Here is a 23,264-nt window from a genome sequence, read left to right as displayed (position 1 = left end):
AACATGCCCAGCAAAAACTAATTAACAACAATTCAGGATTGGCAATAATTTTATTTTACTGAGTCAGTGTTAACAAGGTCTCAAAGTAGGGCCAGAACTATATTGTGTGTGCGTGTGTTTAGATGTATAAAGAATATACATTTCTACTTCGGTTACAAGGACGGTATTTAAGTAGCCCTCTTTTAGAAAACAGGAAGATCTCCAATGTGCAAAAATACCAGCCATTTGCCACCCTATACCAGCAAAGACTAACCCCTGCAAAGTATGTCTGATGTGACCCATGTGAACTAGATCAAGTTTTCTTCCAAAATACCACTGTGTTATTTTACCCTTAACAATTCCCCTTGGATAGTAAATAAGCAAAATAGGCTTTATAAATCTCAAGCAGCTTGAGAGCAAATAGAAAGAAACCACCCCGCGTCACATCTGTCTTTGCCTGCCAGCCTCACCATTAACAGGCTTCTGGTGGTGGGAGTCCACAAAGTGCCTTGGGTTCTCAATGGTATACTTGAGGTCCCGGATAGTATGTGAACCATTCCCGTCACTCCACATCCCTTTCTTAGCTGCCTTCGCTTGTTCCTCACACTCCGAAAGCCGGTTCTGCTCAGGACTGGGACATGAAAAATAAACATGTGTGGTTAGTGAGTTCACAACAGAAATGCCAGGGACTCCTTTGAAGAGAACAAAACATTTATTTCAGATCTAGCTTCAGACCCAAGCCTATAACCAGAAAAACACCATGAGTGCAACTTCAGGATTACAGATTTGTTTCAACAACGGATTCAAATGTAAGAGCATTTAATGAGAAGATCCAAAAAACACATATCTCAGCACTGCCACCATCAGTGATTACAAGAGAACAAGTTGGTGGCTCAGAGGGAAGCTGCTCCAGGGGGTACAGCTTCATTTAACTATCCAGATTCGGGAACTGAAATCAAGGCAGAGCCCAGCAGGACACAGTGCAGAGAAGGTGACTAAGAACCACCCTTACTCCCTGTTGTCCACAGAACAGGGCTGGAGAATGCAGAGCAAATACTGTTATTGCAGATATTACCCCAAAACTACATACATATTCATTAAGGCCAGCTAAGCAACAGCAGTTTGAAAATGAAAGGCGACTTCTTCATCAGGCAGGAAACCACACTACATACAAGAGCAGCCAGAAAGTCAGCAGATAAACAAAATCAGAAATGGCTCTGCTCTTCACTCTCACACATGTGCGAGCAACCTGCATGGCCTTTCCATAGCCTGGATGCCGGGGTCCATCAGTGGCTGCAGGCATAAATGGACTCTCCCACCTCGATCAGTAGGAGTAGCTAAGGAGGACCCCTGCCTATAATTTCTCAAACCAGAAGTCTTAACTACCTTTCTAATCCCACCCAAAAAGACAATCATATCCTCAGGGGACCAAAATCACATCCAGAATTCAATGAAAAAAGAAAAAGTGTAGCTTAAGAGACAGAAACAAGCCTTAAAACCGAGAAAAGGAGGTTATAAGTCAAAACAACTTTGAAGAGCTCAGCAGGCGTGGCTCGATTCCTGGTTAGGGCACATGCTCAGCAGTGTGGGGCGTGCAGGAGGCAGCCAATCAACAATTCCCTCTCATCACTGATGTTTCCATCTCTCTCCCTTCTTCTCTGAAATCAATAAAAATGTATTAAAAAAATAAAAAGACAACTTTGAAGAAAAAAAGGATTGGTACACCAGTGGAGATTTACTTGTTGAGATCCTATAATCCTACTAATGAGCTTTTTAAAAATTCTTCATCCCGGTAGCAAATTGCAAATTGGATTCCTAAAATCTTTTGAGATGGATGGATAAATACTCTGGAACTGAATACCTACGGCAGGGGTGGGGAACATCCTAAAATCATGCCAGCAATTGTCCTTAAGATACAACTTCAGCATGCTTCCAAAAACACCACCTAAGACAAGTGTTTTAATTCAACAAATTCCCAGCAAATGATTCTATGATGTCAGAAAGGACACAGAAGTTTATGGTGAATGACTGGGCTCCAAGACCAAGAAGATGGGAAGAATGCAAAAAGTGCATTTTTGCCTTTGCTCATCCCCATCATTAGTACAGTCCATGCAAATATTTATCCAAAGCCATTCTACAGTGACAACAGTCATATAACACAGCACTTAATGATTTAAACACCATCTTTAGCCTCCAAATTACTGATGTAGCTTATCACTTTTCAGAGACTAAAGTGTTAAAGTCAGCTGCAATTCATCCTACTGAGCGCCAACACTGGTGAAGTATAACATGACATGAGCTATACAGCCTCCATGTATTACACTCATTTCTAATAAGTTCACAATGCCATTAGCTAAACAAATCCATTTTTACCTACTACTAATTAAGTATCTATAGATCCATAGACCAAAACAGACTTCAAAGGCTTTGGAGAAAGAGAAAATTTCCCTTACTTTAAAAAAAAACAAACCATTGAGCTCTTAGTTTAAATTCTAAGCAGATTTTGCTTTGAATTCTATTTATTCTCTCCACTTTATTTTTCATTGCACTTATTCCTTGCTCATGATATCTATTTGTTCATTTGTTTCTTGTCTCTCCATTAAAATGTTAGCAGAAGCTACGTATGTTTGCTCAGGGCTCTATTCTCAGTGTCTAGAACAGAACCTGGCACATAGTAAGTACTCAATGAATCTTTTGAGATGGATGGATAGATATTCTGGAGCTGAATATCTATGGCAGGGGTGGGGACATCCAGCCCACAGGCCACATAAGGCCCTCGAAATCATTTGCTTTGGTCCTGTCAAAGCATTAAATGTTTGACCAAAGCAGGCTAATTTTTAAGTTGATAATTTTGTATGGCCCTCGAATGATGTTATAAATATCCAAATGGCCCTTGGCAAAACAAAGGTTCCCCACCCCTGATTTATGGTTTAAGACATAGCCTATTGAGTCTTATGATATAAAGACTAAAGCTGCCTTGTATCAAAGCCTGTTTTTTAAAGGAGTTTCACACATCAAATGGTGAATGACCTGCTGGCTCAGAATAATCCACACCTGGGCAGGAATGTCCTAAAAGCCAGAGAGCACCAGAGCTTACCCAGTTAATGTCAGGGGAGAGCAATGAAAATGCAGCAAAGCCAATGTAGAGGTGACAACCCAATCTCCCTTGAGCAACCCCAGCTCTCACAGTGGAGTAGAAGGAAGTCAGAGGGTCAGAGAGTAATGAAGACTTACTTATTAGCTCTCATGCCTTCTCTCCGGGTGGCCAAGCCCTCTGCAACCAGAGACTCTGCAATGTTTTCCCCATTGGTATCTGAGGAGAAAAAAAGAAAATTAAACACAAGATTCAAACATGCTCAAATGAAACCCACCTTCACCCTTAGCTCTTCAAGGAGAATCATGTTGCCAGAGAATTGGACAAGGCAGCAATGTAGTGTTGTGTTTTTCAGAAAAACTTTTCTCCCAAAATCTCTAATCTCTAAGTCCCAAAGGTCTATAAATCTTTTTCTCGGGACTTTGTTTCTAAGTTTCTTGTGTCTCTCCCAGGCCAAAGGCAATCTCAATAACTACTGGAGATTGACAAGAAAGCAAGACACACGCGGCACCCAAGGAGTGTATACAGAGCACTGACCTGAGGAGGAAGGCCTGGAGCTGAATACACCTTCTGCCACGTAAAATCTTAGACAAGGTCTCTCAGCATTAATTTACGCCTCTATAAAATGAGAAGAGTCCCTGCCTAGATGGGTTCTTGTAAGAATTAAACAATAATGTCCGTAAATATCTAAGTACATAGGAATTAAAAACATACTATACATACAATCAGATAGACAGATTTGCTCAGGATTATCTATTACATTTTACACCAGAAAGTCCAATTCCTTTCAGGGTGTCCTTTCATTTGTTCCAACAGGACACCAAGACAAGCTACGCAGTTTGACAAAGACTTTCTCCTGCTCTCACAGACGCGCAGGGGACAGTGTCTAGATTTCTAACCTCTCAAACAGCAGCCTTCAGAGCAGGCAAGAAAAATAAAGGTAAACATAAACCCAACCCGATTAGGTTTTACCTGGGCACTTGAACCATTAATTGCATTTCCATGCTACTGAAAAAGCTTTTAGGTTCTGTGTATTCTCTTAAATCTCTGCTTGTCAGCCAAAACGATAAAGGAAGCCATCTATGAGGGAATCACCACATAAAAATGTTTAATGTGGCAGAAAACAAGCTCCTAGATAAACTTAAACACAGTAGTCTAGCTGATAGGTAATGTCAGCACAGAATAAAGTTCTCTAAGATTTATATTCATACGTCTTCTGCAAGCAAACAAGCATACACACCACCCCCAAAACCAACCTAAATGCCTTGCCATTAGCATGCCCCAATTTCTTCAAGGCAAATTGTAAGCCTCTTTTCTTACCAAGAAAAGTTAAGATGAATGATATTTACACAAAAGACACTCAGGTTCTGAGGCTGAGCATGGATCACAAGAACCTTTGCACTGAGGTAACTGCTGAGGCCAGACACACACAGCTATCTGACATTAGTAAATATTACATTGGTTCTTTCAAAACAACAGAAATACAAAAAATGAAAAGTGAAAAGGAAGGATTCAACAAATAAGGGAAAAGTTGAACAGTTTCATCCCCGGCCAAGAGGTTGGGGATGAAAAGAACAGAGCTGGGGTACAAACAAGGTGACTGGCCATAAAACCAGACCAATCAACAGCACACCAAACAGATACTTTTAAGTACAGAGCACTCTGATAATGCCTGTCAGCAGGCCCACTTCTAAAAATTTAGTTCTGATTGCTCCTTCAAAGGGAGAAAAATACATTTCTCTTGGCCAATCTCCCAAGAAAGGCAACAAAATGGGGTAGAGAGAATACTGACAACAGGAAATCTGTAGAGCACGCATCTGCTTTTCTTATTACCCATCAACTTATGAATCTGATCAAGTCACAATTGAGGATGGCATGAAGAGTAGGTGGGTAACTATATTTTCTCCAAAAGTTGGAAGACTAATCATCTCTTTTTTTAGTAAGTTCTAGGTTAACTACAATTTCTTAAATTCTACCATTCTCCCCTATCATAAAAAGAGTGAGTAGCACCCTAGCTGATTTGGCTCAGTGGACTGAAGGGTCCCAGGTTCAATTCTGGTCAAGGGCTCGTACCTCAGTTGCAGGCTCAATCCCTGACCCTGGTTGGGGCACAGGAGGCAACCAATCTATGTGTCTCCCTTTCATCGATGTTTTTCTCTCTCTGTCTCTCCCCCTCCTTTCCACTCTTTCTCTAAAAATCAATGGAAAAATATCCTCGGGTGAGGATTAACAAAACAAAACAAAAAAAGAGTGAGTGGTCACAAACTAGGATAAATATATGAATACTAATTAATTATCTAAGCCACTGTTTCCTTTCATGAGAATGGCATTGAGAGTTGGCTAAAGTATCTGAGTGAAAATATTAAACTTTAAGCCATTTAATAAACCTTTAAAACTCAAAGATGTAGGTAATTTTCAACCATTCTTTCAGTACATATTTATTGATCAAATCCTATGTGCCATGTTTTATTCTAAACATTAATGTGTTAACTACTAAATTATATCCAATTTATAATTTGGGTCAATTTAAAAAATAAACTTTTAAAAAATAACATTAAAGATTATTTTAAGTGTCAGAGTCTCTTAACATAAACAATTTGAGCATTTCAGTTGAAGACCAAGGTTATTTAAATGAACTTTTAGATCTATCTGTGCCCACAGTGAGATCTCTTTCAGAATAACAGAAGATTGACCAGCTGTTTTTAAACTGAAATTATTTTAGGTCTGAGATCCTTGAACAACTGCATTTTGAAAACAGTGTACTTCTACTTGTGTTGCATTCTTTCTAACCAGTAGCCATCCAACAATAATGCTTATGTGTTTTATTTCCCATTAGATTATTTGAATTATGTGTAAAAGGCAAATCTGTCTATTTCTCTTTTTGAAAAGATTCCATATCCATAATAATAAAAGTATAATATGTTAATCAGACCTGACGTCCTTCTGGACAACCTTCCAGAGGAAGCTGGGGCTGCGAGGGAAGCCCGGGTCCCGGGTGCTGGAGGGAAGCCTGGGTCTCGGGTACCAGAGGGAAGCTGGTGCCAGCAGTCGGGGGAAGGAAGGCCTACTCTTGCACGAATTTTGTGCATCGGGCCTCTAGTATTACTATAACTTCCCATCCAATCAAGAAGCAGATAGCCATTTGTCTGAGGCTGGAAAAGGTGGTGTTCCTCTACTGGCTAAATTCGACAAGACACCTCCAAGGTCATGCCCAACTCGCTTTTCTAATATCCTACAATTAAAAGCAGAATCTTCAGAGGATGTTATTAGCCTTGTCATTCTACCCTGCTTGCTTACTCTAGCACTGACTACCCAAGTCAAATAGATTATGTAAAGCAGCTCAATTGGAAGGTTGTGGTATCAAATAATCACAGGAAACAAAAATACCTAAAATAATTTCAGATGAACACAACTGCTTTAAGCTTTACAGAGAACATTCTACCAAGGATTTCAATGGCCTATTTCTATTCAAACTCTATTCCACAATCTTTTTCTCCCTCCACCTAATCCAAAAGACCAGAACATCTAATATCCCATGAGCCATCTGATCTAGCTATGTGTGCACATACACAAATGTATTTATTGAGCACATACTCTGTTTCAGATATAGGTACTTTACATATACTATCTCTTTAAATTCTCTCAATAACTTACAAATGAAGTACCTAGGACTTAGAAAACTTAAGGTTAAGTAAGGGTCCATGAGAGGAGAGCCAGGATTCTAACCCACATGTACACAACTCCAAAGCCTGTGTTCTTCCCACTGCAAAGCACGTGGCTTACAAAAAACCACAAGCCATAAACAAATCTTCCTTTACTAAAGAGAGTCCCTATGAGCAGAAGAAAACCCACAAGATAGATAAAGGGGATAGAAGATGTAATTGGAAATCTATAGGAATTTAATTAGCACTGTGACCTAGAAGCACACAGCCACTGCGTTCTACGGGCTGAGGGCCTAAATACAGGGAAGGATGCTATGCTGTACAATAAGTATGTCCAACTCAAAGGCTAACACAGGCCAAATAAACAAGGTTTAAGCTTATGGGGGCTGCAAAAAAAACAAAGCTTCAATTTCCATTGAAATGTAGATTTCAGTAGAGACATGCTGAATACAAAGGGCTGAAATAAATGAGTAATCACTGACATAAAATAATAGAACATTTTAATAAAAATTAATGTTTTTTCTTGAAAATTAACTTACCAGACACTGAATAACTGCACAAATTAATAAGCGTAACGTAAATAAACCTATTTTTCTTGTTCTCCAAAAGCGAAATATTTCCTGTTGCACACACCAAAGAAGTCATACAAGACTAATGACGTGGCAATCAGCTGCTAAAATATTCACTTCTAGTTGTAGTAGAGAGAAATGGTGCGCCAGTGCATAAGGTAAATGAATGTACCACAATTATAGTAATCAGTCATTAGCGAATGTTGTAGTTCGTTATTAATAATTATGTATAACAGGATATTGTAAAAATTAAGTTATGAAATTTTTATTAAGACGTTTTTTACATACCGTTATATTAGCTGGGCTGCAAAAATATCCATTGTGGCCGCATGCGGCCCACGGGCCGCGAGTTTGACATGCTTGCTGTACAACATACACCTAAACCAAGCCAGGAAAGCAGACACAGGAGCCAATAGGACACCAGAATATCAGGGAACTCCTCTGCACCTATGTGCCATGAACTCACACTTCCAAGTACATCAATAGCCAACTGTCCTAGAGCTACCTCCACCAACACTCACAATGGCCTTCAACCATATGAAAACTGATCGGAGGAACCCGAGACTCAGGGTGGAGAGAAATGAGTCCTTTCCTCCTTGCTACTCACCTTTTCCAAGGTAGATCATGCCATACTCTCGTCCCTGGGGAGTCTTGTTTTCTATCGTGAAACAGACTTCCTTCCCAATAAGCTTCTTCCGAAGGAACTCTCGAGCAGGAAATGCCCAGGGCTGAGAGACAAAACAAATGTGTCACATGAGAACTACCGAGTTCCCCACCACAATCATCATTAAAGTTCATTTCTTCAATATCCTGGCCCTGCATTAGGCCCTGAGAAGAATATAAAAATGAAATGCACACACCGATTGCACACTTAGGGAGCTCATAAAAAAGGAGGATCTAGCAGTGGATTTAACTAGCACAGCCTTGAAAACAAGCCTCACAGTTTCCCAGTCACTGCAGGAGTACTTTTCCCCACATCACTGTCTATTCTGAGCGATAGCTTACTTTGTGAATAAAAATTGCCCATAATTTTATAGCACTTACCACATACCAGCTACTACTCTAAATGCTTTTTATTTATCAGCCCACTTCTGGGCGGGAAGTCCAGATTCCAGGAACTTACGTAGTCAAAGGGAAGTTATAAATAACAACTACGACCTCCATTTGGTCGCCTCTATCCAGTTTATGAAGCACTTTCACCAAATATTACACTGGCCTGAAACCAGTTCAAGGCACAGTCAAAGCAGAGATAAGGTTCTAGTGCTATTCTTATTTCAGAGTGAGTCCCCTATTCAAGGAAGAGCCTTGCTTATGTCATTTACTCCACCTTTTTTAACACCTTTTGTACCGCTCACGAGTTTTCTCGTGTTTCGCGAAACATCTGTTAAGGAACACTCACGAGTGTTCTCGTTTTTCACGCCCATGGAAAAAGGAGCGAATCTAGATACTTATGTAAATTTTGTTTGGTCCCTCTTCATAGAGGAAAATGTTTTAGACAGTACCATACGTTAAAAAAGTACTAGGAACTTTAATTGTTTAATTGTTTTTGTAAATAAAAATGTTATAATTATTGAAAAACGACACCTAAAGTGCATTATGATGATTTAAATAACGTGCAGTTTGCCCGAAAACGTGCAGTCCCTGGCGTATGTCTTAGAGATTTCTATGCGGTACGCAAGTTGTTAAGAACAGCCAACAGAGTTGAGAATGGCAAGAACTATTCTCTCCAAAATGTCTCCCCTCTTCTACTGCTCTAGTCTGAAGCTATAGTAGTGGGAATCTCCCAGGATCTTGGGGAGGACACCAGTAACAGGCCCTGGTCACCTTGACAATGACACAAGGAGTGAGCCACACATCTACACAACAGGAAGTAGTCTCCATGTGATCTCAAGATACTGTGTAAAGGGATGGTTTAGTCCCATCCACAGCCCATCACTTCTGGGATGGCTGTCTCCTCTGAAGCAGCCCTGTCAGTCAGTGGCCACAGGCCCTTGAATTTACAGTCTGGACCTAGCTCAGTGCCCAAGTTCCCTTAGAACAAAAATGAGGAAGAAGGGGGTAAGAGTTCAAGGAGCATATGATCAGCAGGAGCTCACGTGCAGAAAAAAAATGCAAAGTATAGAAGGGAAGAGTGGTATACGATAAGCAGGCACTGTCTATTATAATCTCACAGAGCCACAAAACTCGGGCCACCCACCCTAAAGCAGGGGTGGGGAACGTCCGGTCCGCAGGACATGTAAGGTCTGAGAAATCATTTGGTCTGGTCATGCCAAGGCATTAGAGGCAAGTTAATTAAATGTTTGACTATAGCAGGCTAATTTTTGAGTTGATAATTTTGTATGACCCCCCAATTATGTTATAAATATCCAAATGGGCCCTGGCAGAAAAAAGGTTCCCCACCCCTGCAAGGAACAACAGTATATACATGACCTGAAAAGAAACCCTCTGCTGACCTTTTCAGCCCATGAGGATTGTTACACAGGTTATCCAAAAAGCTTTTCTACAAGAAAAACATCCGTATGACTTCCCAGAAACCAAAAGCCATGCAACCAGCTGGGCTAGTATTCACAATACCAGTCCTGTTATATAAATCAACTGCAGATGGTTCTAGGAAGAACTGATCCTGAGTAAGTGCTCTCCAACACACAAACTCTTACGCTCGATCATCTAGTGCTCTCTCCTCCTCAAAGCATCAACAAGCAAAAGAAACAATCACTCAATGACTATATATATATTTATATATATTTTATGTCTCATTTGTACCCGTTACCCCACTCCTAAAAATTAAAAATAGTACCTGTATCAAAGAGTCTGATGACTGATAAATTAGCCCAATTATCAACCAATCACAAAAACACTACTGAATCTAGTAACACAGGCTCCTACCATTTTTATTAACTTAGTGATCCACTTACTCTAAAAATATCTTCAACTATAGATATAATGCTTAGGATCTAGTTCTGAGTGCCATGTTAACATCTAAAATTCAGTAACACACTGCCTTCCTAAACATTTGGGAAAATTCTGATAAGACAAGTCCTCCTAAAGGAGGCCAAGACTTTGGTAAAAATTCATTTATCAAGGGTCAGTTCACAAGGAACTATCTAGCCCCTATGGGGAAACCTGCAATATCTACCAACTAGGCAGAATGACTAAAAGCTTTTAAAGCTTGCTGAAGGAGCATCCTTCTCCAAGGACAGTCCATTTTACAGCTGGTCGGTCACTGTCCATAGGAGAAAGTCACACTGGAGGGCCTGAAAAGGACATAGACCTAATCCTGTAAGAAAAAAGAATAAGTCTAGTTTTTATAACACCCCTTTCTTAAACCAGCCTTCTCAAGTTGTGTTTCACTCAGGCTGAGCAAATTCATTAACTGGACATGATATTATATGAAGAAAGGCAACTGGGAGAATCAGGAAAGAGACTAACCACCTCACTCCTCACAAGGGCAACAAGGAACTCCAGGAGAGAATCTTTGTAAAAGTGTCCATACAGATGACAGCCAGCAGAAAACGACCTGATGGGGAAGCCTATCCCAACAGAGCCTCCTAGAACAACTCTTAAGAGACAAGTATAGGGAAATTTGCTCAAAGCATTTATCAAATAAGGTCCAGCAGGACCAACAGGAAGAGTACTGTGGTCTTGTTCAAATGATGCTCCAGGGCTCCATCTAAGAAGCAAATGGCCATTAAGTAGTTGGGACTCAAAATTCCCTCTTCCCTTTAGAATGCCCAACAGTAGGCAATCTAGCAGCTTGCTCTCCACTCCTAGACTCAAGCAAGGTTGTGATGTCTACCATGATAAAATCAAAAATTCCAATCTTTTCTTTGGACCAGACAGACTTCTGAACTACTGAAACAAGACGAAATCCCATAGCAATGTAAAACCTTAAAGCTACCAACTTTTGTACCTGGCCCAATGTTAATACTTCTTGTAATTAATCTTCTCTTCTAATCACCCCACTGTACCACCTGTATATGTAACTAATCCCTCTCTGCCCCAACCACCCCACACCCCAATTCTCAAAAGTTCCACTGAGCACAGGACTATGACATTCATTTCTATATTCCTCATGAAACCAACAGAACTTCACACATAAGAGGAGCTCAGTAAATCTGCAGGAAATAAATATATAATTTCCACAGTGCCCATCAATGCAGTATCTAGGCTGCCTAGAAGCAGTGAGGTAACTATGGGGATTAGCCTGCAACAGCGCAGTGACGGCTGGGGACACGCTATGGAGTTGCTTTTATTGCCACAGGACTTAGGAGAGAGAGCTGAGTTTCTTTGAAAGAAGTTATCATGAGGGAAAGCAGAAAATAATCAAGTGAATGATATTTGGGATAGTAAAACAAAGGGAAGTAAATGAGCAATAATGTCCTTGAGTCTATTAGAATGTGAAAATATTAGACAACATATTCTAAAACAATTAAAAGTTAGAAACAAGGGTAGTGCCACATTGCACAATCCACTGATCCCCCAAAAAGAGAAACGCAGGTTCTTTTCCTCATTATTCATGTAAATGTGCATTCACTGTACACCTGCTTCACATTAGGCAATGACTAGGCATGTGATGAGCGATACGGTCCCTCCTCTCAAGGAACTCTGTAGAGCAGGATATATAAACATGCAATAAAATGTTATGAATGCTAGGACAGCACAAAAATAGAACAACAAAAGGAAATGTCAGAAGTGACTTCTCAGGAGGCTGAATCTTCAGAGATAGAAGGTGTCCACCAGGACCAATGGAGAAGGAGCTCCTGATGGAGGGAGCAGCATGAGCCAAGGCACAAGCAGGCAAAACTTAAGTGGCTCTTATACTTTCAGCATGGCTGGAACTTAGCATCTGGAACAGGGTCAGTAAGAAACTAAAAGTCAAACCACAAATAGGCTTGAATCCCAGGCTAAGGCATTTAAATTTCTCACAGAGGTAATGGGGAATCACTGAAGTCTGGAAATGACACTGAGCAAGGAAATAAAAGTACATTTCAAAAAGATTTGGTAGCATATAGAGAAAGGATTAGAAGGAGAAAAAAGGTAAAGAGACTATTATGTCAATACTAGAGGCCTGGTGCACAAAATTCATGCACTGGGCGGGGGGGGGGGGGGGGGGGGGGGTTGTGCTGCAGACCAATGCTCTATCCACTGAACCAAACCAGCTAGGGCCTTCACTGCCTTCTTAATTCAAACAAAATACTCTAGATGAAAAAAACTAAACATTTTCCCTCAATAAAAGATCCCCATGAACTGGAATGTCAGGGAAATAGCAGAAAACAGCTGAGGTACCAACTTGTCCAACATCATTAAGTTGGGACAAAGAAAAAATCATTAGAATCCAGAAATTTCATTTTTGAAAACCAAAGCACAAGTAAAGGAGAGACCAAGAGCTGATGTTTGAAATTATAGGAACCAAGAAGACTAAACAATACCAAATTAGGACTTGTAGCAGCTGCCTGGAGAGGTAAGACCTGAAGGAGCCCAAGGCAGACCACAGGGAAGGCTAGGTAGTTAGGCGTTAGTGATGGGGGGGAAAGGGATAAGGAGGGGGATGGTGTAGCAAAAGCTCAGAAGTTTCTCAAATCACCATAACACAATGGTTCCTGACTAGTATTGAGCCACAGTTGCGTTGAGAAACTGATAAAAGCTCCCTTCCTTAAAAATTCATGTTTACAGAGAACCTCATCAGATCCTAAACAGAACCTAGAGAGAGAACCTAGGGAGAGAACATGGCAAAAGATCCTGGACAGAACCCGGCTACAGAACTTTGCTGAAGAACCTAGACAGAACATGGCAAAAGAACCTGGCGACAGAACCTGGCGACCGAACCTGGCTGGAGAATTTGGAAACCCTGGCTGGAGAACCTAGCAAGAGAACATGGCCACAGAACTTGGCTAGAGATCCTGGTTAGGCTGCTATGCTGATCAAGTGAACGCTGACCCCGTGCCATTCATTCTTCGCCAACTCCGTCCACACCTTTGGGGATCCCAGGACCCGTTGGGGTTGGATCCCAACAAGTTCCCTATAAATTTTGGAGATTAGGGAGAGACCAAGATGGCGGCGTAGGTAAACACCGGAGACCGCTGCCGCAAACAACCATTTCAAAAATACAACTAAAAGACTGAACGGACATCACCCAGAACCACAGGAAGGCTGGCTGAAGAGAGACTCTACAACTAGAAGGAAAGAGAACAGCAAATCGAGGCTCAGAGGCGGCGCAGTGTGGAAAATACAAAGGTACCGAGGTGCGCGCGCAAAGCGGGCTGGTGGCTGAGGGCGCGGTTGTCGTTTTCTGTCGGGAGTGAGTCTCAGACTCTGGGCTCCAGATCCGGGCGAGTCTCTAGGGACCCAGACTCAAACGGGAGAAGCGGGATTATCCGGCATCAGTTGGAACCTGAGGGCAGCTTTCTCTCCGAAGTTTGCAGCGGCTGCCGGGGTTCTGAGAAGCAGAGCCTCTGGGAACGGGACTGAGCGTGGCCATAACTGCTCCCTCCGCCCGCCCTGTTGAGCCCGCCCCGCCCAAACCCTGCGCACAGCCATTTGCCGATCGCCTCAGGCAAAGGCTGGATTAGCGCCTCCCCAGAAGGCAGACGTTTTCCATACAGCTGATTCCTATAGCCAGTCGGCCTGGTGGTCAAATCCCTCTAGTGTTAACTACAACAATTAAGGCTTGGCTAGAACAAGACTGCGCACAGAGACCACAAGGGGGTGCACCAAGAAAGCATAAAAGATGCGGAGACAAAAAAACATGACAGAAATGGGGGATATGGAGCTAAGAATCGCAATTTTGAGGGCTTGCCATAAATTTGTGCAGAGCCTCACGAAAACTAATGAGACCCTCGATGCTACGATAAAGAAATTAGAAAGTAAGCATACACGGACTGAAATAAAGAATATTATACCCAATAGCAGACCAGAGGAGCACAAGAATCAAACCAAAGATTCGACAAAAAACACCCAATTGGAAAAGCAAAATGAAAAAAGAATCCGAAAGTGTGAAGATAGTGTAAGGAGCCTCTGGGACAGCTTTAAGCGGTCTAATATCAGAATTATTGGAGTGCCAGAAGATGAGAGACAGCAAGATATTGAAAACCTATTTCAAGAAATAATGGCAGAAAACTTCCCCCATCTGGAGAAAGAAATGGACTTACAGGTCCAAGAAGCGCAGAGAACCCCAAACAAAAGGAATCCAAAGAGGACCACACCAAGACACATCATCATTAAAATGCCAAGAGCAAAAGACAAAGAGAAAATCTTAAAAGCAGCAAGAGAAAGAGGCTCAATTACCTACAAGGGAATACCCATACGACTGTCAGCTGATTTCTCAACAGAAACTTTGCAGGCCAGAAGGGAATGGCAAGAAATATTCAAAGTGCTGAATACCAAGAACCTACAACCAAGATTACTTTATCCAGCAAAGCTATCATTCAGAATTGAAGGTCAGATAAAGAGCTTCACAGATAAGGAAAAGCTAAAGGAGTTCATCACCGCCAAACCAGTATTATATGAAATGCTGAAAGGTATCCTTTAAGAAGAGGAAGAAGAAGAAAAAGGTAAAGATACAAATTATGAACAACAAACATGCATCTATCAACAAATGAATCTAAGAATCAAGTGAATAAATAACCTGATGTACAGAATGAACTGGTGATTATAATAGAATCAGGGACATAGAAAGGGAATAGACTGACTATTCTTGGGGGGAAAAGGGGTGTGGGAGATGCGGGAAGTGACTGACAAAAATCATGCACCTATGGATGAACACAGTGGGTGGGGAGTGAGGGTGGAGGGTGGGGTGGGAGCTGGAAGGAGGGGAGTTATGGGGGGAAAAAAGAGGAACAAATGTAATAATCTGAACAATAAAGATTTAATAAAAATAAAAAAAAAAATTCATGTTTACAGAAAATTTTGCAAACTTCATAGAGTTCCAATGCCTTTATGGATCCCAGATTAAGAATCTGTAATAAAGCACAGGTCTAGTGTTTATAGTATGCTACCATTAGAAAAATGAGAGTACTTGCACAGGCAATAAATTTCCCTGGAAGAAGACACAAAATACTAGTAACGTCAATAGTCCTTAAGGAGAAGAACTTGATTTTTTACTGAATACCCTTCTAAATTTTGAATTTGAGTGGAGAATTCAAACATAAATTAATAAAAGAGCTCTGCCAAAACCAACGCCAACCTCAAATGGCCGAGACTACCTGGGAAATGTTCTAATCTATTCCAAGAGATGGAGGAGGAAAACAGACAAACCTGAAAAGGGAAAAGGTATGAGAAAAAGCCCTCAAGGGCAATGAATGTATACAAACCCAAACCGATGCAAGACACTGTGGGTATGTCCAGGGTCATCATTCCTGTGATATAAAAACAATCAAAATATACAGAAAAGAAAGTGCAGATCAACCTTCCATCAGTCAAGACTGGGCTACCCTCTGGGTCCACAGCCTCAGGGAGGCCTCAGGAAGAACCTACCTCATCAGGCGTATCTTTTGCATCTGGTTGCGCTGCAGCCGCCCGGCGGGCAAGGTTTCCAGCTCGAATGTTGCTAAGGTTGATCTGTCTCTCAGGAGGAGGCCCACCACGAGGCTGCCCTCGGACAATGATGGCACACCCTGACAGGACCTGAGAGTGGAGGAAAATAAAAGAAAATGAGTGATCTGGAGGCAACAGCACCATCATATAGACTGTTCAGTACTGTACCCGCAACATGTAGGACAGTATTTGACACCTTGAAGGCACTTAAGTATTTGTTGAGTAAATGAATGATATTATTATTCTTTTACTCTTCACCCGATTTGAGAGAGAGAGAGAGAAACATCAATTTGAGAGAGAAACATTGATTGGTGCCTCTCATATGCACCCTGACCAGGGATCAATCACACAACGTAGGTATGTGCCCTAATGGGAATCAAACCCACAGCTTGTGGGATGACACTCCAACCAACTGAGCCATTTGGCGAGGCCGAACAAGATTATTTTTAATTTTATAAGAGAAACACCAACTCTGAAATGATCTCACCCAGAAATACAAATAGGAATTTAACAAATGCTACAGAAGTCATAAAACAGACTGATCAGGGTGAAGAGGTAAGTCAGACGGAGGTTAATGACCTTTATAATTTAATCCCTGGAAGCACCACCACCTGTGTTCTTTTCAACTATTAGGAAGTTAATGTCTCCACCCATACATTCCATTCCAGCACAGAAGATATGGAAAGCCCACAAAAAGGAAAACTGGAGGAAGAAGCCCCTACACACCATCAGAAGAAGCTGAGTAAGAGCAGTGCAACCAGAGCCCAGTGCTCACACTTCCATTGGACACAGTGCTCAGAGTCTAGGCTACGAGAGAAAAAATACAGAAGTAATCTAGAAAGCCCATGTTCCAGATGATTGAAGCAGAAAAATCTATGAAGCACCTTAAGGCTCCTAAGCACAGCAGCTCCTTTTATCTCTCTAATCAAAAATACCAGGCATAGAATCCCCTTGCAACTGTGAAAAGAGCTCTGAAGCTCACTGGTATGTAACTTTTAAACATTTGCAGGAGAGAAAAAAGGAGGATTTCAAGTGGGAGAAGAGAAGAAAAGGAGTAAAGAAAAAATGACATTACCCAACTATTCAAGTTGTCTTTGCTCAGTGAGACATGACTTAATGAACAGTTGGGCTCAAGCACTGGCTTCACTAGATCTGAAAGACCCTCATTTCCAAGCTTCAAAACCAGAAGAGCTGCTGACAAGTTCATAGATACAGGATTGTGGAGTTCTGCCAACGTGGCGTTCTTAGTAAAGGAACAGTCCTTGGAAAAGGAAGTTGAATCAAAGGAAGAAGGGAAGGAGTACGAAGGGCAGCCTCTCCTATACACATCTGCTTAGCTGACAATTCCCCTTCACCTCTCCACCTTAACTCACACTTTAAGTTATAAAATATTAATATAAATACGAAAGTACATTGAAACATAAATGTACATGTTAAATAATAAGGTAAACAAATAACTGAGTAACCACCACCCAAGAACGAGAACATTGCCAGAATCTTGGATCCTTTCCATGTCCCTCTCTACTTTAGCCCCTTCCTTCTCCCAATTACCGTTATCCTGGCCATTGTGATAATCCCTCCCTTGCTCTGCTGTACTAGTAGTTTTGCCATCTAAGTACATATCACTAAGCAATGTGGTTTCATTTTGCCTATTTCTGAACTCCATATAAATTGAGTCTACTGCATGTACCCATCAGTAACTTGCTTCTCTTGCTCATTGTTTTTTTTTGGGGGGGGGGGTTGTAAAACTAATTCATAATCATGTGAAACACTAATTTATTCACTTTCACAGCTGTATAGTATTTATTCCATTGTATAACTTTTACCACAATTCATTTATCCATTCTACTACTTTTTATAGAAATTCTGTCCAACAAATACACATATTCAAACTTCTTAAAAAATCGTGTTCTAATCAATGTCTAAATATCCCCAATACCTTTAGCACACAGACCTTGGTCTTAATGGCTCCTCCCTAGATTATTGAAGCTACACCATGACACACACAATAAAGACTGTCTCCTTACAGTTATAAGTTCTTCCCTGGCTTCCCAAAGCAAAGCCAGGGAAGAACATGTCTACTAAGGCAGAGGCTACTTCATGTTCTTGAAATGAGAAGGACCAAAGAAAAGAAAAAGAGAATTGCTCTTTTATAGTTAATTCATTTATAGTTAATTCCTCATAAGTGGCAGGAACAAGAATAGCACATGCTAGAATACCTACACTTGAAATCATTCATGCCAAAATTTCAAACAGGAGGAGAGCCCAGCTACATACAGCAGAAAAATCAGAGCATCTGTCTCCGATGCCTGCTCCTCAGTTTTAGTCAAGTTTTCACAAAAAGTAATAAAGCACTCCCCAGAGCCAGTACCTCTTGGTAAGCCCAGTTAACAGCTAAGGCCCATTTACAAGAAAACTCACCTTGGCTAATCAAGTAAACTCTGATAAATGAGCACTAACCAGGCTAGGATACAGTCCTTATTTCTCAAGTCTGACAAAGGTCACTGAAAAGCTCAAGAACAGAATGAATGATGAGCAGAGTCCCTCCTTTCCCCTAAATATATCAGAAAGGCATTATCTCTAATGCCTCTACCTAGTACACTAGGTTCCTGGGGAACAATGGGTCTATAACTATTATCCTGGTCCCATTAAGGCCTTTGGCAGACAGCTTGTGCATAGGAATTTTGCAAAGCTTCCTTTGTATAACCTCCACTCTCCAGGAATGTTATTCTAAAAACTGCTATCAGAACCTTTTATACTACTCCAAATAATGCCATTCAGACAATAGTCAATGCTTGAATTAATACTGCAGAGAGATGACTTTTATTTTAGAGGCTGCTCTACAACTTTTATACTAATCCTATCAATCCTATATAATAAAGAGGTAATATGCAAATTAACCCTCACGGCCTCACAAGATGGCTGCCTACACCAGGCCATCAGGGGAGTTAGTGAGGGACGACCAAACGACTGAACAGCAGGCTGCGTGGAGCAACCAGGCCGGTGGGGGGCAGGCAGTTGGGGGCAACCAGGCCGGCGGGGAGGGGAGCAGTTAGGGCCAACCAGGCCGGCAGAGGGGGGCAGTTGGGGGCAACCAGACTGGTGGGAGGGGAGGGGGGTTAGGGGCAACCAGGCCTGCAGGGGGGGCAGTAAGGGGTGACCAGGATGGTGGGGTGGGGGGGGTCAGTAAGGGGTGACCAGGATGTCGGGGTGGGGGGGTCAGTAAGGGGTAACCATGCCAGCGGGGGGGAGGAGTTGGGGGCGACCTGGTCGGCAGCAGGGGGCAGTTCAGGGCAACCAGGCTGGTAGGGGGAGCACTTAGAGGCAATCAGGCCAGCACACAGAGGCAGTGAGAGACGATCAGGCAGGCAGGCAAGTGAGCGATTAGGAGCCAGAGGTCCAGGATTATGAGAGAGATGTCTGACTGCCGGTTTAGGCCCAATCCCCAGGATCAGGCCTAAACCAGCAGTCAGACATCCCCCAAGGGGTCCTGGATTGGAGAGGGTGCAGGCTAGGCTGAGAGGACCCCCCCCACCCAGGCACAAATTTCATGCACTGGTCCTCTAGTATAATAAAAAGCGGTAATATGCAAATTAACCCTCACAATGTCACAAGATGGCTGCTCCCGCACCGGAGTCAGGGTTCCCGTAATGAGCGATCAGCAGGGACCTGAGGCTCCGCCCCCCGCCCAGCGGGGCTTGACGGGACCCTGAAGCTGCACTCCCCACCCGGCGGGACTTGACGGGGTGGGGGGGACCTGAGGCTGCGCCTCCCAACTGGCGGGGCTTGATGGGGTGAGGCCAGCCGGGTCTGGATCTCGCCCAATGGGGGTGGGCCCGGCTGGGTCTGGATCTCACATGATTTCAAGGCACATGCAGGTGGGCGGGAACTTGACTCTGGGTCCCACAGCACGCCCCAGACTCTGACAGGAGGAAGATTTTCATATACATTTTACTAATTTTCTTTCATCTGACATTTCTATTATAGAGAAAGGGCAAATAGCCATATTAAAATATTTCCTCTAATTAATTCCCTTTTAATGTGCATGAATTTCGTGCACCGGGCCACTAGTGTATATATAATATCAAGCAGCGGTCAACAATTCAACTTCCTATGCCACAAGAATACTCATATGGCAGACGCTGCTATTCCTATGCCCCCAGGAGAAAAGAACTGACTCATGTACATCTGTCCTCTGTAACTCTCTCCCCTCTTTTGACCATAGCCTTGGCAGAGAGGCAGGAAGAAACTCTCTCTGCAGACCATCACAGAAGGAAGAGAGACAGGTCTATAGGGAAGAACTAGTCTCCTTCCTAGTATTTATAGGAACCAAAGTAGCAGAAAGAAGGTCTGGTTTGTTTGGAACTATCTCCATTTCATCTTCCATGTACTGTTAAACTCCCTCCACTTGCCTCACTGGTCAACAGTCTTCACTCAAGTTCTTCCTCAATAAAAATACTTCAATGACCTTCTCTTACCTAAGGTTCTCCACCAAATAAAGCCAAGGAGAAATAGCTTCTAGGGGGAAAATAATACTTAAAATGTCTTGAAGTAAAATATGAAAAAGAACCAGGGTCTATATACCAAACAATTTTTATCTTATGTGACATCAAAACAAGTCATTTTTCCTCTGTGAAAGATCTGACATCTAAGTTGATTATTTTCATAGCTTTTGTCATTGACTGATTAATTTATCCTTTATTAACTCAATAGAAATTTATGGATAACCTAGTTGATTTAAAGAATAAACTGTCGGGGGAGAAACCAAGATGGCGGCATAGGTAAACACGGGAGTTTGCTGCCTCGAACAACCACTTCAAAAATACAACTAAAAGACAGAACGGACATCATCCAGAACCACAGGAAAGCTGGCTGAGTGGATGTTCTACAACTAGGAGGAAAGAGAAAAGCATACCGAGGCTCAGAGGAGGCGCAGTGCTGAAGTAAAATACTAAGGTGCGGAGTGCATGTGGAGCAGGCTGGAGGCTGAGGGCGCGGTTGTTTTCAATCGGGAGGGAGTCTCAGGCTCTGAGCTCCAGTTCCGGGCGAGTCTCTAAGGACCCAGACTCATACGGGAGAAGCGGGACTGTCTGGCATCGCTCAGAACCCTAGGGCAGCTTTCTCTCCGTGGGGCTTGCAGCGACTACTGGGACACTGAGAAGCAGAGCCTCTGAGGGCAAGACTGAGAGCAGCCATAATTGCTAACCCCGCCCTGTTGATCCCGTGGGACCCGCCCCGCCCAAGCCCTGCAGGGAGGCTTTTGCTGGATAGCCTCAGGCAAAGGCTAGATTAGCACCTCCCTAGAGATCCAGGAGCCAGGAAGCCCAGAGGTCAGAGTGGGACCATCCAGCTTTAAGCTCTGTGGAACCATAAAAGACACACTCAGGAGGCAGACTCAGTGAGCACCAAAGCCCCATCGAAGCAAGTCTAGCCCCAGAGGGGTGTCTCCAGCACAGAAGTTCTCCCACTGCAGACACAGCTGATTCTCACAGCCAATTGACCTGGAGGTCAATTCCTCACAGTGATAACTACAACAATCAAGGCTTAACCACAACAAGACTGTGCACAAAGCCCACAAGGGGGTGCACCAAGAGTGTCTACCTTAGGTAATTGGGACACTTAGCACAGAAAGGCACTTTATCGACACAGCGAAGCATAAAAAAATGCCGAGACAAAGAAACAGGACACAAACGACAGAATTGGAGGAAAGCAAACTGTTGGATATAGAGTTCAAAACCACACTTTTAAGGTCTTTAAAGAACTGTTTAGAAGCCCTCGAAAAGACTGGTAAGACCGCCGATAAATGTAGTGAGATCCTCAAGAAATCTAATGAGACCCTCGATGTTGTGATAAAGGACCAACTAGAAATTAAGCATACACTGACTGAAATAAAGAATATTATACAGACTCCCAACAGCAGACCAGAGGGTCGCAAGGATCAAGTCAAAGATTTGAAATACGAAGAAGCAAAAAACACCCAACCGGAAAAGCAAAATGAAAAAAGAATCCGAAAATATGAAGATAGTGTAAGGAGCCTCTGGGACAGCTTCAAGCGTACCAACATCCGAATTATAGGGGTGCCAGAAGATGACAGAGAGCAAGATATTGAAAACCTATTTGAAGAAATAATGACAGAAAACTTCCCCTACCTGGTCAAAGGAATAGACTTCCAAGTCCAGGAAGCGCAGAGAACCCCAAACAAAAGGAATCCAAAGAGGACCACACCAAGACACATCATAATTAAAATGCCAAGAGCAAAAGACAAAGAGAGAATCCTAAAAGCAGCAAGAGAAAGAAAATCAGTTACCTACAAGGGAGTACCCATACGACTGTCAGCTGATTTCTCAACAGAAACTTTGCAGGCCAGAAGGGAATGGCAAGAAATATTCAAAGTGATGAATACCAAGAACCTACAACCAAGAGTACTTTATCCAGCAAAGCTATCATTCAGAAGTGAAGGCCAGATAAAGAGCTTCACAGATAAGAAAAAGCTAAAGGAGTTCATCACCACCAAACCAGTATTATATGAAATGCTGAAAGGTATCCTGTAAGAAGAGGAAGAAGAAGAAAAAGGTAAAGATACAAATTATGAACAACAAATACACATCTATCAACAAGTGAATCTAAAAATCAAGTGAATAAATAATCTGATGAACTGGTGATTGTAATAGAATCAGGGACATAGAAAGGGAATGGACTGATTATTCTTGGGGGGGGGGGGGAGAAAGGGGTGTGGGGGTGAGTGAAGAGATTAGACAACAATCGTGCACCTATGGATGAGGACAGTGGGTGGGGAGTGAGGGCAGAGGGTGGGGTTGGAACTGGGTGGAGGGGAGTTATGGTGGGAAAAAAGAGTAACTAATGTAATAATCTGAACAATAAAGATTTAATTAAAAAAAAAAAAAAAGAAAGAAATTTATGAATTCCTACTATGTGGCAAATGGTTCACTTCAGTGAAATAAAACAGACAAAAATGTCTATTCCTGGAAAGCTGACATTCTACTGAGGGAAGATAGACAAACAATAAACATAAGTAAAATATATCGTTTATCTAAATTTTAATTTCAGAGAAATATTAAGATTGAGAGGAAACTGTCATGGGTAATTGTTCTGCCAAAGCTATACTGATTCATGTTGCAAACTTTCATGGATGCGGTAATTATCCTTAATTGCTAATTTATAAGGCATAGAAAGCAAGTCATATGGTAACTGCTTTATCATATTACATTAATAAAGTGACATTCTAGAAAAATGATCTTGGTCCTACCTGACACATTAGGAGGTTTGTGAAAATAGCTGTCACAATGAGTCAGTTTGATTGAGGTTATGGATTAGACATTTCTCAGCTCTGCCAAGAAAGATTGCAGAGGGACTCAGCGTGATTCAGAGGAACTGGCTTCAGGGCACACACTGGATGGTGACAAAGGC

General features: G+C 42.2%; 1 protein-coding gene across 1 annotated transcript in view; it reads right to left on the bottom strand.

Annotated features, from left to right (window-relative positions):
- Nucleotides 1-23,264, bottom strand: part of SND1 (staphylococcal nuclease and tudor domain containing 1) — a 447,431-nt gene that overhangs the window by 400,341 nt on the left and 23,826 nt on the right. Inside the window, exons 2-5 of the mRNA XM_070423847.1 lie at nucleotides 15,777-15,926; nucleotides 7,912-8,032; nucleotides 3,214-3,292; nucleotides 450-610 (exon numbers count right to left, since the gene is read on the bottom strand). Of these exons, the coding sequence (XP_070279948.1) occupies nucleotides 450-610; nucleotides 3,214-3,292; nucleotides 7,912-8,032; nucleotides 15,777-15,926 (511 nt within the window). The remainder of the gene's footprint in view (nucleotides 1-449; nucleotides 611-3,213; nucleotides 3,293-7,911; nucleotides 8,033-15,776; nucleotides 15,927-23,264) is intronic.

Source organism: Myotis yumanensis, unplaced genomic scaffold (genome assembly GCF_028538775.1).
Source record: "Myotis yumanensis isolate MYYU_CA2020_CCGP unplaced genomic scaffold, mMyoYum1.0.hap1 SCAF_9, whole genome shotgun sequence".
Taxonomy (NCBI): domain Eukaryota; kingdom Metazoa; phylum Chordata; class Mammalia; order Chiroptera; family Vespertilionidae; genus Myotis; species Myotis yumanensis.
The sequence above is the reverse complement of the archived record's forward strand: the minus strand, read 5'-3'. Positions and strand labels throughout refer to the sequence as shown.